The sequence below is a fragment of the Drosophila hydei genome, unplaced genomic scaffold (genome assembly GCF_003285905.1).
Source record: "Drosophila hydei strain 15085-1641.00,03,60 unplaced genomic scaffold, DhydRS2 tig00000001-arrow-pilon, whole genome shotgun sequence".
NCBI lineage: Eukaryota > Metazoa > Arthropoda > Insecta > Diptera > Drosophilidae > Drosophila > Drosophila hydei.
The window spans coordinates 14,550,497-14,566,183 of NW_022045643.1; the positions used below are offsets into that span (position 1 = coordinate 14,550,497).

General features: G+C 47.5%; 4 protein-coding genes across 4 annotated transcripts; 1 reads left to right on the forward strand and 3 right to left on the reverse strand.

Moving 5' to 3' along the window:
• Nucleotides 1-750: 750 nt before the first annotated feature.
• LOC111597615 (putative phosphatidate phosphatase) lies at nucleotides 751-2,006 on the reverse strand. The gene has a single exon (XM_023312414.2). The coding sequence runs from the start codon at nucleotides 1,840-1,842 to the stop codon at nucleotides 919-921; it is 924 nt and encodes a 307-aa protein (XP_023168182.1). The 5' UTR covers nucleotides 1,843-2,006; the 3' UTR covers nucleotides 751-918.
• A 696-nt stretch (nucleotides 2,007-2,702) lies between these two features.
• On the reverse strand, nucleotides 2,703-4,186 carry LOC111597613 (putative phosphatidate phosphatase). Its single transcript, XM_023312411.2, has one exon. The coding sequence runs from the start codon at nucleotides 3,785-3,787 to the stop codon at nucleotides 2,762-2,764; it is 1,026 nt and encodes a 341-aa protein (XP_023168179.2). The 5' UTR covers nucleotides 3,788-4,186; the 3' UTR covers nucleotides 2,703-2,761.
• Nucleotides 4,187-8,024: 3,838 nt separating this feature from the next.
• Nucleotides 8,025-10,683, forward strand: LOC111597612 (putative phosphatidate phosphatase). The gene has a single exon (XM_023312410.2). It carries the CDS (start codon nucleotides 8,809-8,811, stop codon nucleotides 9,850-9,852), a length of 1,044 nt encoding a protein of 347 aa, XP_023168178.2. The 5' UTR covers nucleotides 8,025-8,808; the 3' UTR covers nucleotides 9,853-10,683.
• Nucleotides 10,684-13,825: 3,142 nt separating this feature from the next.
• Nucleotides 13,826-15,445, reverse strand: LOC111597611 (cilia- and flagella-associated protein 45). Its single transcript, XM_023312409.2, has one exon. The coding sequence runs from the start codon at nucleotides 15,443-15,445 to the stop codon at nucleotides 13,826-13,828; it is 1,620 nt and encodes a 539-aa protein (XP_023168177.2).
• Between the last annotated feature and the right edge of the window lie 242 nt (nucleotides 15,446-15,687).

Sequence of the window (15,687 nt, forward strand, 5' to 3'; positions counted from 1 at the left end):
AAGTGGCTACTCGCACTCATATTCGTATTCGTATTCGTATTCGTATTTCGTATTTGTAGTCGTTGTGGGACGTCAAATGGCGCGACCTTTAATTGAATGAATAAGCGACATTTGATTGAATTAAGGCTCTCGTCTCTGTATGCTTCACTTTTTGTTTTTTTATTTTGTTTTTTAGCATATGTAAGCGTAGCTCGAATGCAGCAACTGGCGCTTATTTTGCCTCTGTTTGTGCGGGTCAACTGCTGGCATTTTAAAATGCACTTTGAACTCCGTCGTTAAATGCATTATTATTATTATTATTTGTTTTTTATTTTCAGCATGCTTCAAAATAAGTGCAAAACATGGCGAAAGGACGTAAAAGCTTTAAAGCTAAAATCAATTTAAGCCTTGTAGGCATGCCATTTATTAATAGAAGCTCTACTCACTCGTATTTCTTTGTTAATGCATATTTCATAGCTGCTATTAGTAGCTTTCATTTCTATTTATTGCTCACAGTAGCTCACCGCACATTAACCGCGATATTGAACTTAACGGCGTTTTATTGGCTTTACGATCGCTGCTACTGAATTGATCCGAGTTAGACTTCCAAGCGTCGCTTTACGATCGCAACTGATTGAAAACAAATGCGAGCGCTCTTTCTTGTTCACTTTGTAAACAAATCGCTTTTGCCCACTTGTTGCTGTTTCTTTCACTTATTCGTCGCTGAGAGAAACAATAAGAGAGAGAGAGAGAGAACGAGGCTTTGGTGTGCTGAGTGTAAAGTTTATTGTGGATTGTGATCACTTGCTGTGTGGATCGTAAGCTTGTCGTTGAAAGGTTTTATTGGTTTAGAACTTAGCTATGGTTTGATTACTTAGCTGAGCTACATCAAAGACTGCTTTTGTTTACAGATATTGAATAATTGTTTTTGCTTATCGTTCAATAACCATATGTGGCGCGATTATAGTAGCCTGCATAGCCGTATATCTGTTCATTTCGAGGCCACTGACGACGCTTCACTCTCACTTGTCTGAACAGGTGGGACACAAAGATGGCCATGAATGAGGCTAGAAGGAAGCCCACAGCTAGGCCGGCAGCCACATCCGACAGATGATTTTGGTAGGTGGAGAGGCGCTCCACACACACCAGCAGAGCCATTGTTGCGCAGGCCAACTGGAGCGTAGCACGCAACACTCTCAGCCAGGGCGCAAAGAGTCGAGCTTGCATGTAGTAGATCAGAAAGACCATGGCGTAGCTAGTGGTGGTCACAAAGCCGCTGGGGAATGAGTGACGCACCTGTGCGAGCAGCTCCAGTGAGGCAGCGAACTCGGTGCAGCTGAAGTGCTCAATGTAGCGAGTAGCATTGCTTATGGGTTGCGAGGCGCAGCTTTCCATGGCCTCTTCAGCAGCTCCCCAGCTGGGCTGACACACATCGAAGAAGTGCGGCCGCAGTCGGCCAGTGGAAGACTTGCTCACTCTTATAACTAGGAGCGACAGGCCCAAGCCGAACAGGTAGACGCCGATGACTTTGTAGCACTCGCTGATGAAGCTGGGAATGCGAGCACCGACGAACACGAAACGCTGCTTCAATTCCGCCGAGCTGGGCAGAAGAGCAGCCCGCAGCATCTCCACGACCAAAATGAACGCCGCTGGCAGCGCCACCACTGCCAGGGTCAGGTGCGCCTTGGTCAGCCGAGGCTGATGGTACGGATAGCGCAGGCTGGCATCACTGCAATGGAAGCCGCGTTGAGCTGTCGCCAGCTGCTGAGGCAGCACCACCAAAGCGACGCAGTAGACAGCCAGGAGCAGCAGAAAGTCGATGATAAGCCGCGAGAGCAGTCGCGTGTTAGGATTGCCGCACATTTTGACACTACTTGGATGGTGCTGCTTGGATGGTGAGGCCGGTGGGTCTTGCAGCTGGGCTCGTGGCTAATTTACATGTCTATGGAAGTTACGAGGGCCGCGCTAGCTGCCACCATGCGAAACTTGTTTCAAAGCCCCCAGCCACTTAGCTCGCCACGTTCTTTGTGTTGGGCTGTTCGCTCGGAAACTTGGTAACAATGCACAGCCAAAGTCCGAGTCGAGCTGTCGCATTCCCATGCTGCTTATCGATTGCTCAAGTATGCAAATCTTTATTAATTTATTCCTCGTCTCTTAACTGGCTGGCGTCTACTTGGCAATATCTAATTTGGGCTATTGAAATGTGCTTTGTTGACTTTTTGCTACTCCCGAGAAGTTGTGGCTCTTCTGGAAACTCGCGCCATTCAGCCATATGTTGAATTCAATCTGCCCAAGAACAGCTAAACTAACTGTAAACCTATACAGAGCATTCTAAGACACAACGAAGGAAGTCACCGACTCAGAGCTTTAAATGGAAATCGAATAGTCATGAAAGTCTGGAGTTTCAGCTGCTCATTCGCAAAGCGTATTTCGGTTGAAATCCTTCAGTTGCCCAGGGAGATTAGCTATGCGTGCAGCGATCGGTGAGGCGTTCCACTTAGCTGACTCTGAGTAAGAGCTTCGCTAGATCTTTGCAGATATCTCCGATCGATGGCAGAGCTTTCTAAATTGACTCGAGGGCGCCAATCGATCAGCAGCTCATTGCCCAGTTCGTTTGAGTCATTTATCAACTTTCTTTTAAGTGAAACATTCCTATACATTATATTATTAATATCGAGTGTTTATTATGCTAAAATATGAAAAACAAAACAAAGATTTGTGCGAGATTTGCTCTACTGCTGCTGGCGCTTGCCTCACTATCGAAGCTGCTGCTGCCACCAGATCAGGGCACGTATCCATAGTTGTGGTATGTCTGGGCATATTGCGCTTGAGCCGGATGAGCCGCTAGGTAGGGCAGGGTGCCAAAGGTGTAGGCAGGCAGTGCAGGTGGCACGACACTAGCAGCAACTGCAACTGCGGCGGCATTGGACTGCGACTTGGTGGAGCTCTTGGGCGACACCTGGCTCTTCTTCAGCGTGTTGGCCGAGTAGCCAGTGCGATTCCAGCGCTTGAATGCGAACAGATCGGCCACGTACAGGCTGGTCAGCCAGGCGAACAGGACGCCGAACAGCGCGCCAGCCAAAACGTCCGACCAGTGATGCCAGTAGTCGGTTATCCTGGTCAGCGACACATACCAGCCGAACATCACGAACAGAAACTGCAGCAGGTGCTTCAGCAGCTTGGAGATGCGGGTGCTGAGCGCCGCCTGCAGGTAGATGGCCAGGTAGAGCATTGAGTAAATCATGATGCTTGCGTGAGCACTGGGAAACGACTGGTTCAGCTGATCGAAGTGAAAGTCTGTCATGTTGGGGTTGCTGCAAGTGTAGCTATCGATGTAGCGTCCCTCGTTCAGTGCATCGTGGCAGGTGGAGCCGTCGGGCAGCAGCGGCTGGCAAACGGCATAGAAATGTGGTCGCAGACGTCCAATGCACAGCTTGGTGAGTAGCGTGGAGAACGTCAGCATGGCCAGGCCAAACAGATAGTATCCAGCCTGCTTGTACAGCTGCGCCATCCGATGCACCAGCCGACAGCCATCGCGCCTCTCGCGTGCGCCCGCCTCCCGACTGGGCAGCTGCTTGAATAGCTCCACTACGATGATCACGCACGTGGGCACAGCCACTGCCACGCCTATGAGCAATGCCGCCCCAATCGTGTTCTCCTTCAGCGGATAGCCCAGTGACTCATCGCCACAGAAAAAGCCGCGCTTGAAGGGCTTCACCAGCTTGATCAGCGCCAGAATTCCGCCCATGAGGGCTACCCACAGCAGTAGATCGCAGATGCCGCGGACCAGCTTTGTGTACTTGGACATGGCGATCGAGCGACTCCGAAGTGAAGATGCGTTAATAGCAGAGGTCTCAACCGAATGCCAAACCGCGCTTAACTAACCGAGCTGCGCTGCTTGAATATCTTGTCTGGCTCTGGGCCCAACTTGGCCGTGATTTTCTCCTCTCCCTCTCTCTCGCTCGCTCGCTCGCTCGCTCTCTTTCTCTCGCTCTCTTTCTCTGTGTGTGTCTGTCTGTTCTGAATGACAGCTGGTGCTGTGGCAGCTCTTTGCGGTCTGTCAGTCACATGAGATTGCAAGTACTCAAATGCTCGTATTGCTACCGCTCTACACTCTACGCTCTACGCGTGCTACATTCGCACCCACTAGCCCCGGAGTTCCCTGGCTTACCAGTTGTTGCCTGGTAACGGGCAAGCGAGCCCGTCAACAAGCTATAAATAATTAAAAATTATATTGTTTTTATTTAACTTATATACAAATGAAGGCTTCGGCTTACACTGATTTTTAATTGGACCACAACGCCATGGCCCACGGGGCTGCCAGGAAGTAGGCCAGCCCAAAAATCGCACCTCGACGGGAGTCTAGGAATCGTTATGCAAATCAGTTAGAGATCCACTCGAACCAAATGCCATCGAATTTCTTTCGAACGGGTCCCCACAAAGCATCGATATGGAGAAACTGGTTTCACTTACGGCCAAAGAAATTATTCAGCTCTGCTCCAAAGAAAACTTGTTTGCCAGATACCTATATGTATACACATGCATAAATATATGCAGCGAAGTTTGGGGGGAGGTCCTGCCCCTTGGTGGTTCTCTTTTGCTGCAACTTCACTTTTGATGCGTGTGCATAATTCGCGAGTGGATATGAAGTGGAACCGCATCGCGATACTCCAAGCCGCTAGCCACTGATGTGTTACAACGTTGCAGCCGGGACGGAGGCTAATTGCTGCTTGGACTGATTCGCAAATGAGTATGGCTTGGGAATTTCTCTCTTGGAGTTTTGCCATGAGTCACGACTAGTGGGCTTTGCGTCAGTGTGGGTCATTGCACAGCGTGTTAATCCGCACCTGTGCACCACATCCAAAGCCTCTGACGTCACTCGCATGCTTCGGATTGCTGCTCAGCTGTTGGCACATTATGACGCTTTAAGCTCAATGACGCTCGCAAGCTCAGCTCTGAAAGCTCAATGAAGCAGAGCTTTAGGCGACAAACGGGTTCCGATTTATAAAAATTCCCGCCTTTTCGGCTCTCGACTAGCTTAATTCGCAAATGTCGGCGTCTGCAGCTCGTTAACTTGTTAAATTGAAGTTTAAACATAAATATATATATATTTATATATACATATAGTCTTCATATATTTACTTTATTTAACATTTTCATATTTGAGTGTTAATTAAGTGATTTGGCTAATTGAGCTTGTGCAAATCGGCTTTGCTGTTTATTGTTTAAGCTGATTATTATTACGAGCTATGTTGGGATTAGGTATTTTAGACTTTTGTGGGTTTATTTTTCGCGAATATAATTTTCGAAGAATTTGTGGTGGGGAGTAAAAGAAAACGTTGTTGATTTGCTGTTTATAAATTGTTATTTAAAAATAGTTATTATTGCTTCCGTTTCTCGAATTAATCATCGTTTTTGCATTTATGCAACTTCCTTTTCTTTTAATGACTAATTGTTTACGGATTATACAAAATGCGCATTCTAGGCAGCTGACGATATTTTCATAACTGGGCTGAGCTCCCGTTCTCCTGGGTGCATTGCACGTGCATGGAATTAAAATCAATTGATTTTGAGTTCAACTTTTCAATTGCTCTGCCCGAAGAGTGTTAATTCTTGAGCTACTTTTATGTTTACTTTGCGGGTGTATGACATAATATATATGGAACAATATCTAGCTAAAATATGTTGGTTTTCATACCTTGTTTAATGACTCCTATTTGTCGGGTTAATGCGAGTTTCGTTTCACTTCTTCGCTTATCGAATCGATTCGCACGTTTACTGATAATTTCAGTTTCAGCACGCTTCATGTACAGACATTCGAGGCTGAGAGTGGCTGTTGGACAGGCGACAGCTGCTGCTGGCGGGAGTCAGCTACGTCAACAATAACTGTACACAAGTAAACAAGCCGCAAAATTACAATTAGCCCCCAGAAAAGTAACAACGAAATATTGTCACGATGCACACAATTGCCACTTATCGCCTTGCGGGGCCAAGTGGGCGGCAGCTGAGCCTCAGTTGGGCGGTTCACAAAAGCGATTGCATACGCGATCGTTATCGCATTTTTTACACCTTTCGCTAATCAGCCACACCTGTTGAACCTGGAGAGCAATGGAATGTGCGACATGCCTTGCACGTCCCCCACGTGCTTAATGCCTATTATCCCACTAGAAGCGGCAAATTCATTTATCATTTAAAAGGGGGAGCTTTAGAGGGCGTTCGCCTTGCCTGTGGGTGGACTATGCCTTTAGGTCTATCAGCAGAGGAGAGATCATGATGATGATATGGATAGATACATCTGGACTTTGTAAGCACGAATATATATTTACAGTTACATGATAAATATATATAATATATATAATAGCGTGTTTCAAATAGACTGAAGGACGGAAATGCACAAGGCAAAATGCTCTTCGCCCTAAGCGAAGTGATTTATAAATTGATGAGCAAACAGAAACAAGGTCGGAAATCCAGTCGACTGTAGATCTGCATTCAGCCCGTTAAATGTGTTTGCTTTCAGCCAGAATATTGTAATTCAATTTTGCATACTCTGCTGGGGCGTACAGCCCAGACAGAGTTGGGTAATCGCTGCCTCAGCGTGTTTGATAAATTGTGTAAAAAATTAATTTGAATTAATATTTATTTGTTATTTGTTTGCGTTACTGCGCCGACATTGCAAATTCGCTGATCCAATTTGTAATTTTCGTGGTATTTCTGCGCCTCCCTCGCTGTCGTCTCTCTCCCCCAGGTCAGCATCGATCGCTTTTTGTGGCGCGTGCTGCGGTCTGCCACTGATACAGCTGTGGGCTGTGGATCTGCGGCTTGCGGATTACCCGGCTATGGAAGTGGGGCGTATTTTATTGCGATGTGGCCGTGTGGTATCGCTGTTCTTAATCCAATACTATCGGCTTTCAATGAGTGCAAAAATAAACAAGTGCTGAGTATAAGTTACAACGACTTGGCCCTTTTTTAGTTGTAAATAATTTATTCAATTTAAGTTTGCCACGGTGCAAATTTAAGAATGATAAAATCGTGATTGCACTTTGAATGCAACAATCGATGCTTTCAGTTGAATTTTAGAACAAGGCTATAAATTGAACAGAGAGAGAGAGAGAGGGATTCAGATGTGACTCAGGACATAAGTGTATACAAAAGTTAAGAATGTACGTGGGTACATATAGAAAGGTTGATAAGCGAATATTATTGTTTAAATGTAGCTTTAAGACTATTGAGATGAAGTACGATCGTTCAATACATTCACGTGTCTCTTATGGAGGATCAAGTCCGAGTCAGCCTTTTACTGAAATTAACATAAATTAACAGCAAATGGTCACAAATGCGACGATTTCTATGTAAATTGAGCAGTTGAAAATTGCCATAAAGAAGCTATGTTCGCTGTAAAGCTACAAAGTGGCCATAAAGTTTCTGCAGTTTATGGGCAGCATTTGCAGCATTTGTAACATGCCAGTCCCAGCAGCAGTTGGAGTGAGTCTCGCCGCCGAAGTCGTCGTCGTCGACGTCGACTTCTCCGTTTCCGCGCGCAGCTCGTGGCTTACGCGAGAGGCCCGTGCTACGACCTACATCAACAATCGCTATAAAGACACGCAGCAAGCGATCCGAGCAGAGCCCAGCAGCTAACTTAGTCACGTTGCAATGACCTACTGCTGGGATGGAAGGCAGGGTATGGAAGTCGGCATGGCATGTCGCCGCTGCCTCAGTCATAGCTCCAGCTTCAGCGAAGGCACTCCTTCTTTCCATAGGTATTCGTCGGGTAAATGCAACTCTTTCATTATGCGCAAATGCCAAGTCTCTGGCAAACAGGCCTAAGCAAACTGTGCAAAAGTAAACCTTGAAACAATTCAACAGTTTCCTCATTAGCGTCAACACCGAAGCCAAGAAATACGAGTGCACTGGTCCCAGGCCCAGTCGAAAGCGCTGACGACTCTGCCGCCGCCGGCATAGCTAAATTGATAAGAAAAACATAGCATTGAAATACAATATCAATGCGAAACACCCAACGCTGTGGTGGGTTTGTGGGCGCAGCGCGACTGAGCACCAGGCAGAGCAGCTCGACAGCACGATCGCCGCTGTCGCAGTCACAGTCACAGTCACAGTCAGATTTGGTCGGCCAAACACAACGTCAGCGTCGACGCGCAGCTCCGACTAGAGCACGAAGTGAACGCGGCCAACGAGATTGTTGCCCAGGAAACCCACAGCCCACAGCCCACAGGCAAACAGCCAAGCAACCAAACAGCTGGCTAGCAGCTTGCCAACTGCCAGAGACGGATACCTGACAGTTCTGCTTTCTGCTCAATAGAGTTAATTGATTTCATTTTCGAGTCCGAAAAAAGCGCGCGTGATTACTTCGAACAGCAATTGCAACGAGCTATTAAGTGTGCTCCTCAGAAACTGAGGAAAATTTCCTGAGACACGAGCTCTGTAAATCGCGCCGCCTGTTTCGAAAGCTCCCCGAATTGATAGATCTACGAAAATAAAAAATACACAATTTGTGAACGCCAAGTGCCAAAAAGTGAATGAACAAGCGAGTCGATATTGTGAGCATTTTGTTGATAAAGCTGATGCTATGAAGTGGGACGATTGTAAAGATCACTGAATGCCTAGGCGATAAGGAAGCCAATAAACAATTTGCGCTGTTTGTGAACAATGGCAATTCATTGCTTAGGCCAGCAGCAGGTGTTGAAGTGAACTCGGAAGTAACTCTGATCAGTTGACAAATAGACAACAGCTGCATCGTTAGTCCGTCCTAGCTCCGAATCATCTCCGAATCGCTTTCAAATCATCTCCGAATCGACTTTTAACTGCCTCGCAATCATGCGCACGTTTAAGCGCGGCTTCTTCTGCTCGGACCTGTCCCTTCGGTACCCTTACCACGAGTGCACCATTACAGTGCCCATGCTGTTGGTCATGATGCTGCTGCTGCCGATGCTCTTCATCAGCGTGGTGGAGATAATGCGCCGATGCAGGCATTTGCGCATGCGGAAATACCTGCGCAATCTGTGGCGCTCGCAGGCGACGTTCAGCTTTGGCTTCATCGCCACCTTCCTGACCACAGAGCTGGCCAAGCACGTGGTGGGCCGACTGCGTCCGCATTTCTACCATGCCTGCCAGCCGCGGCTGAATGACGGATCCAGCTGCGCGGATGCCCACAATGCGGATGTGTACGTGCAGCAGTTCTACTGCAGCAATCGGAATCTCTCCGCGCAGCAGATACGCGAGCTCCACGTGAGCTTTCCCAGCGCGCACAGCAGCCTCAGCTTCTACTCCATGTGCCTGCTGGCCTTCTATGTGCACAGTGTGTGGCAGGGGCGTGGCAGCGTGCGCGTCATGCGCCACATACTCCAGTTCCTGCTGCTCATGGCCGCCTGGTACGTCTCGCTGAGCCGCGTCGCCGACTACTGGCACCACTGGTCGGACGTGCTGGCGGGCGGCTTTCTGGGCGTTGTCTACGCGACGATCACGGCTATTTATGTGGGCGATCTGCTGCATGTGCGGCCCCGCGTTAGTAGTCCCGTTACACTGGGCTACATGTGCGCGCCGAGCAACTGCAGTGGCTGCCACCATCGGCACCACCATCTACACCATCAGCTGCTGGCCGAGAATAACAATTCGACGACTTCGACCAAGGTGCACTTTTTAGCAGCCGCTGCGGTCGCGGCCTCCGCCACAAGAACGTCGCTGGACTATGGACCCAACGACGTCGATGATCGCTCTGAGCCCGATATCGACGATGCAGACAAAGTCGACGACGACTGCGATGACGACGGCAGCGATAGCTACAAGCCGCCCACATCACGTGCCGAAACGCCGCCGCCTAGTGCAGCAGGGCTGCCGTTGAGCTTGCCAAATGCTGTCTAAGCCGACAGATCCGGCCGAGACTTATCGTCAGATTGGGACCCATAAGTCGAAGCAATTTCGACTATTTTTCCATTAGAAATCGAAGCAAACGAAAATGTGATAAGCGCGCGGCACACTGTTTACCTGATATGCACATACCACTTTACGTTAAATGATTTACGAAATCCGACGTGAGCCAGCGACGTTGTGCAACGGCAACGGCAACGGCAACGGCAACGGCCATGGGGCAGTCTGGCAACGCTGCACTCGCACAGTGGGCCTAAACGCGCCGGGGCCAAGCAAATTTATTCCCTTCAAAGGATAATCACAGATGTTCAGCAGTTTGCGTGTTGCACACTCGCCTCGGCGACTCCTTAGTAATCCAGCACGCTTTCTCGGCATTCCGCAATCACACTCAATGTAAAGTAGTCCGCATCAGAGATATAGTGGGTCCGCAGTAACTCCTTCTGCAGTTGGCGGCTGCTTTTCGGCTGCAGCTTGTTTGTTTGTAAACAATGCCGCAGTCATGTCGCAGCTGCCGCTTTGAAGTGGGCAGACGGCCAACTGCAGCGTGCGACTGTCCAATCAGCTGATACAATCTTCAGGCAGCAGCGTCGACGCCGACGTCTACATCTGCCGCCGGCATCGAATAGTTTTGAATGCCTTGCGATAGCCGCACAGTCGATAAGGCACTTCAATATTGTACAAAGTAAAGTCGTTGCAGTCCAAGCAACTGCGTAATACTCGTTCAGGGTCTATGAGCAACAACTTCGCACGCAAGAAACTAATATACTCTCTTTAAGCAGAAAGTAACGTCGCCGACTCTGTTGTAGCTGTAGCTTATGTTTAAGACTTATAAGTAATCAAGTCTAATGATTTATGAACAGATTTATTCGTATTGATTTGTTCTATGTTAATTATGTTTAGTGTTTGTTTGTCGTTTCCTATAAATAAATTAATTACTGTAAATAAGGTTTGTTTACTTTTCAGTATGCGATCCACAAAAGTCATTGCTCTGCACTGTTCCTGCCTGCAAGTGGCTCCAATTAGTTGTATTAGGGTTCACGCCAGCATTTGCCAATGAAACACTATCTTGCAAATTCTTCAGCGCTCGAGTGAGATAAAGACAAAAAGACAGATAAGACAAAAAGCACACGCAGTTATGATAGCTGTTGTCGATAGAGCCAATATGTAATTGTAGTCATAATATGCGCTGTCGACACACGACGAGCTCTTCTAGGCGCACTGGAGGAGTTCCGTATCTAATCGCTTGATAAGAACTTGCCAGTGCACATAGTATAAGGAACTATGTGTGACTACTAAGTCGACAGCTAGGTGTTTCGGACGAACTCCCGCAGATAAAAAGAGAATTAGAAAACGTGTTTCGTTTGATAAGTAAACCAAAGCAAACAGAGCTTCTGTTGTGATCGGAGCAGTCCTACAGCTTGGCGCCAGTAACATTAACTTTGGAGTAAACAATAATTCGGCTCGGAGCCTGAATGGGAAGCCAAGAAGTTCATTTGATTTCACATTGCTACATATACAAAGTTTTCAATTGAAACAATTTCCTGGCCCTCTATTTGTCTGCCCACTAATTCATTTTGGCACAACTGTCTGCCCCTGGCACAGTCATCAGAATTAGCCAATTTATATTGATTTTTGCCAGCGATTGATGTTCGACTTGTATGCAATTGAGGCGCATTTCCTAGTCACCTAGAAACACACTCAGCTAAAACACGCAAATATAGATACATATTCAGATACATTACGAGATAACCGCCGCTTTGAACTACAAAAGACTATTGTGGTTTGGCGGTGCACACAAAATATGAGCCCGAAATGGAGCCATGGAGAAAAGCTTCACAAATAACACGCAAAGCCAAAGCCAAGCAATTTATTTTCAAGCACAAAAATCGCCTTCCCCTCGCGCCGAATACAAAACAATCGAGTGCAATCTGGCAGATAAATTTTGAATATGGTCTGAGTATGGTCCACGAAGGTATTGAGTGCACTGCGTTGCAGCTGCTGCAATTTTCCTCCCTTTTTCCAATTACTCGTACAATATCTGTTTTCTTGCCTTTTTACCTTTTGCCACTCATGATATTTATAAATGGCAAATATGTCGAACAGTGGGCGAAACTCAACAACAAATCAAAGCAGCAGAGGCAAGTACAGCAGCTAAAGGTATTTACTTTATTTTCAAGTATTTCCATTTCCAAGCAAAAGTCCATAAAAATGAAAGTTAATCAAAAATCTGATCGCTGCTGAAGGACTTTTGAGTGCAACTGGGCACGAGGTAGGCCTCAGTATTTAATTACCTTAGCACAACTGCAAATCGAATCGTGAATTTGTTAATATATCTGCCATCTTCTCTTCTGCGCTGTGCACAGGATTTATTGTGTATTTGGCGCACTTTTCCCCACTGTAGTCGACAGCCCTCTTCTTACAGCGACGCACAGTTTGTCTCTGCTACTCTATTGACATTTCCTCAAAAACTTTTCTCATCAATTCATGTCAGCGTGCGAGTGTGTGTGTGTGGGTGGGAGTGTGTTGGTACTTGTAAATACGACAACGTTTATTGTCATTGGAATTATTACTGCCACATGCGAATAGAGCAGAGTGGAGAGTGAAGAGTGGAGCGGAACGGCGGGAGGGGAATAGCCAGCTCGTCTGCCAGTTTTCCAGCCCGTCTCCAGCGTCAGCTTCATTGTAGGTAGACATCACAATGGTTGCTAGGGGAAAACCTGTTTTTCAGTTTGGATTTTCTTTGCCCGCCAGCACAGCAGCTGTGTGGCTGGGCGGGCCGAGAGGCGGGCGATGGGTCTAGCAATGTCTTGCGTATTTTTTGGCGTATGCGAAAATTTAACGAATCATGAAATACGATAATTGAACCATGCACAAGACTTCATCGTCGTCAGGCAGTGGAGGAGCCATCTTCAACTTTCAGCATCGGTGGCTGCTTTGTTTGCCCCTCTGCCTGTGTGTGCGTGTGCGTGTGTGTGTGGCCACGTATGTGTCTGGCATAATAAAATTTTATTGTAACCAAAAGTTGCTACCACTCATTCACAGATGGGAGATGGGGAATGCGGAGTAGTTCTTGGCATCTGTAGCTCTGGTAATTGTTGTGTGTGGGTGTGTGTGCGTGTGTGTGCGTGTGCGTGTGCGTGTCTTCGCCTCCGGGAGCCATTGAATGCATTGAGAGAATGGCAAACTAAACACCCACATGTTAAGAAATTAGCGGGAGGCGCGTGGGAATGGGCATGTCTTGCCGGGATCTCAGTGTGCTTAACTGTGTCGCACGCAACAATGTCATGGTTATCGTCAATGTCTTTGATTTCAGCACCACTAATTTGAGCTGCGGCTTGCGGGTATCCAAAGTTGTGTAGTATATTTTCAGGCGGGGCTACCATTTTGAGAGCTTTCCACATGTGCGCCTCGCATCGTCTGACGGCGCAACGAAACAAAAATTGCCCACGAAGAGAACATTCAGTTTCAGTATAAACTCGTATATATGTGCAGATCAGGGCACACAGCTGTTACCAGGCTTAGAAATGTATTAATTCACAAAATCTGCTGTTTAAAGTTGTATCAATTACACAGAAAATTAATCTTGTAGCAAAGACTCAATAAAACATAAAAATATATTTTTAAAAATGAAAATATTTATTGCAAATGCTCTATGCTTAAATATAATATTTTATAATATATATAAATGTAAATATAATATATTAGCTGTGATTAGTGGGCATTAGATTCAATTTAATATTTATTCAAATTAATTTTTCTATTACATCTCTATAGAGCTATAATTTAAACACGCCTCATTCGGATGCAAGGTCAGCTTACAATAACTTAACTTATATTTAATTTGAAAGTTAGGATTGCATAGTTATAGGAGTTGTTCGATATCCGAATTCCAGCGATCAGTGGAAGCGTTCGCCCAAAGCTATGCAATGAAAGAATTATTTCATGAGCTGGCGGCCAGCTTCGTAGCTTAGCGAATGCGATTGCGACTGCTTTGGATCTTCTTGAGCTGCTTTTCCACATCCTGCAGGTACTTCTCGGGCAGGCAGTTGTCGCGCATGGATGCAATTTTGGAGCTGATCACCTGCATGATGTTGGCATCTCGTTGGCGTTCCTGGTCCATCCACTTCTGCATGCGTTCATGCTCGATGTCCGTTAGGCGACGTCGTTCTTCCTTCCTGTCTGTCATTTGCTGCTTCAGATCCCTCCGATACGCTTGAGTGCGCTGCTCGCGCTCGAGGTCTAGTCTTTTTTGCTTCTCCTCCTCGTCTCGCATGCGTGTCAACAGTTTGTTGAAGTCTTCCTCGGCTTGGGCAATCTCTTGGGCCAGGCGCTGCTTCATTTCCTGCGCCTGCAGGGCGCGACTCTGGAGCAAATCGCGCTCGGCCTCGCGCTTAGCCATTGCCATCTGCTTCTCCCGCTGGCGATACTCACGCTCCACTCGATTGCGTTCCTTGAGGTACTTAAGCTCCTCGTTAGTTTGACGTGTTTCTTGGGCCTCCGTGGCTATTGTGAAGATGCGCTGCTGTCTTCTCTCGAACTGCTTCTTCATTGCTTTCTGCATGTCCTTGAGCTGGCGCTCCTTCTCCTGTTTTTCGCGCATGTAGGCAGCCACACGCAGGTCCGCCAGTCGCTCCTGCTCGCTGAGCATAGTCTTGAAAACATTCGACATGTCTCGAATACGCTGCAATTCCTCGCGGAAGCGCACCTTTCGCAGTTGCACAAAGCTCCGCTGGCGCTCCTCCTCTTCCCGCAGCAGCTCGCTCGCCTTGCGCAGATGCTTGGCCTCGTCAGCCACCCGCTGGGCCTCCAGGAAGCGTTTGTTTTCGCGCTCACTCAGTTGTTGACGAATTTCCTGTGCATACTTTGCGCGCTTTTCGATTTCGAGGCGCTCGCGCTCGTCGTCCGCATTGAGCGCCTCCTTCGCTCGCTCGTTTACCATTTTGGCCAGGCGCTCGTCGTCTTCGCGGAGGGCTCTAGCCATTAGTTGCTTCTCTTGGATTTGGGCCTCTCTAACTGCCTTGCACTTGGCGTCGAGAATCATGCGATTGACTTGCTTCACCTCCTCCTCCTGTTCCTGCTTAGCCAGTATAGCTCGACTGAGCACAGTATTTTGCTCCTCCAAAGCCTCGTCGACGTTGCTGATATTCTTGCTGCCGTCGGCTTGCGCCTTACGAGCATCGTCGATCTGCTTGAAGCGCTGCTTCGTCTCCTTCACCAGTTGCAGCTGCTTTCGATGCTCCGTCTCACTCTGTTCTAGCGACTGCAGTTTGTCATGAATGCTAGCAAACTTGCACTTCTCTTTCAGACGATTCAAATCGGCGGTCCGTAGAACAAGCTCCTTAGCGCCCTGATTACGCCTTCTTTCGCGCTCGTTGCGCTTGAGTTGCTTTTGATCAAAGGCCGCAAACTGGTCATTTGCTCTCTGAAAGCAGCCTTGGAGTGCAGTGCGAGATGTCAATGGTCTATATCCTCCAATGGGTGGACGATACGCGGCGGTCTGGGCTCGCGCCCTCAACTCCTGGCACTTCTGCTTAAGCTGCGCATCAGCGCTCACAAATCGGACATTGCAGGCTGATAGGCAAGGCATTGTTAGGAGATCTGCTCGAAGATAGAAGTCTGCTGACTGCTTTCAATGCGACGCAATCAGTTTCAGTGTCAGCAAATGTGGTAAAACTCAACAGAAACTACCTGCCCAGTTGCTATGCGTCTATTAGTTTGTTGTTTGTTGTTATGCAGCAAGCGAGGGTCACCTTGACAGCGGGCAGGTAACCGCGCCAGTACACTAGGCGCGAAACTGTTAGCGCCTGGGGTAGATATAGAAACCGTTTA

Excerpts from the sequence above, each read along its gene's own strand:
- LOC111597615 (XM_023312414.2), bottom strand. The coding sequence starts at position 1,842 with ATGTGCGGCAATCCTAACACGCGACTGCTCTCGCGGCTTATCATCGAC.
- LOC111597613 (XM_023312411.2), bottom strand. The coding sequence starts at position 3,787 with ATGTCCAAGTACACAAAGCTGGTCCGCGGCATCTGCGATCTACTGCTG.
- LOC111597612 (XM_023312410.2), top strand. The coding sequence starts at position 8,809 with ATGCGCACGTTTAAGCGCGGCTTCTTCTGCTCGGACCTGTCCCTTCGG.
- LOC111597611 (XM_023312409.2), bottom strand. The coding sequence starts at position 15,445 with ATGCCTTGCCTATCAGCCTGCAATGTCCGATTTGTGAGCGCTGATGCG.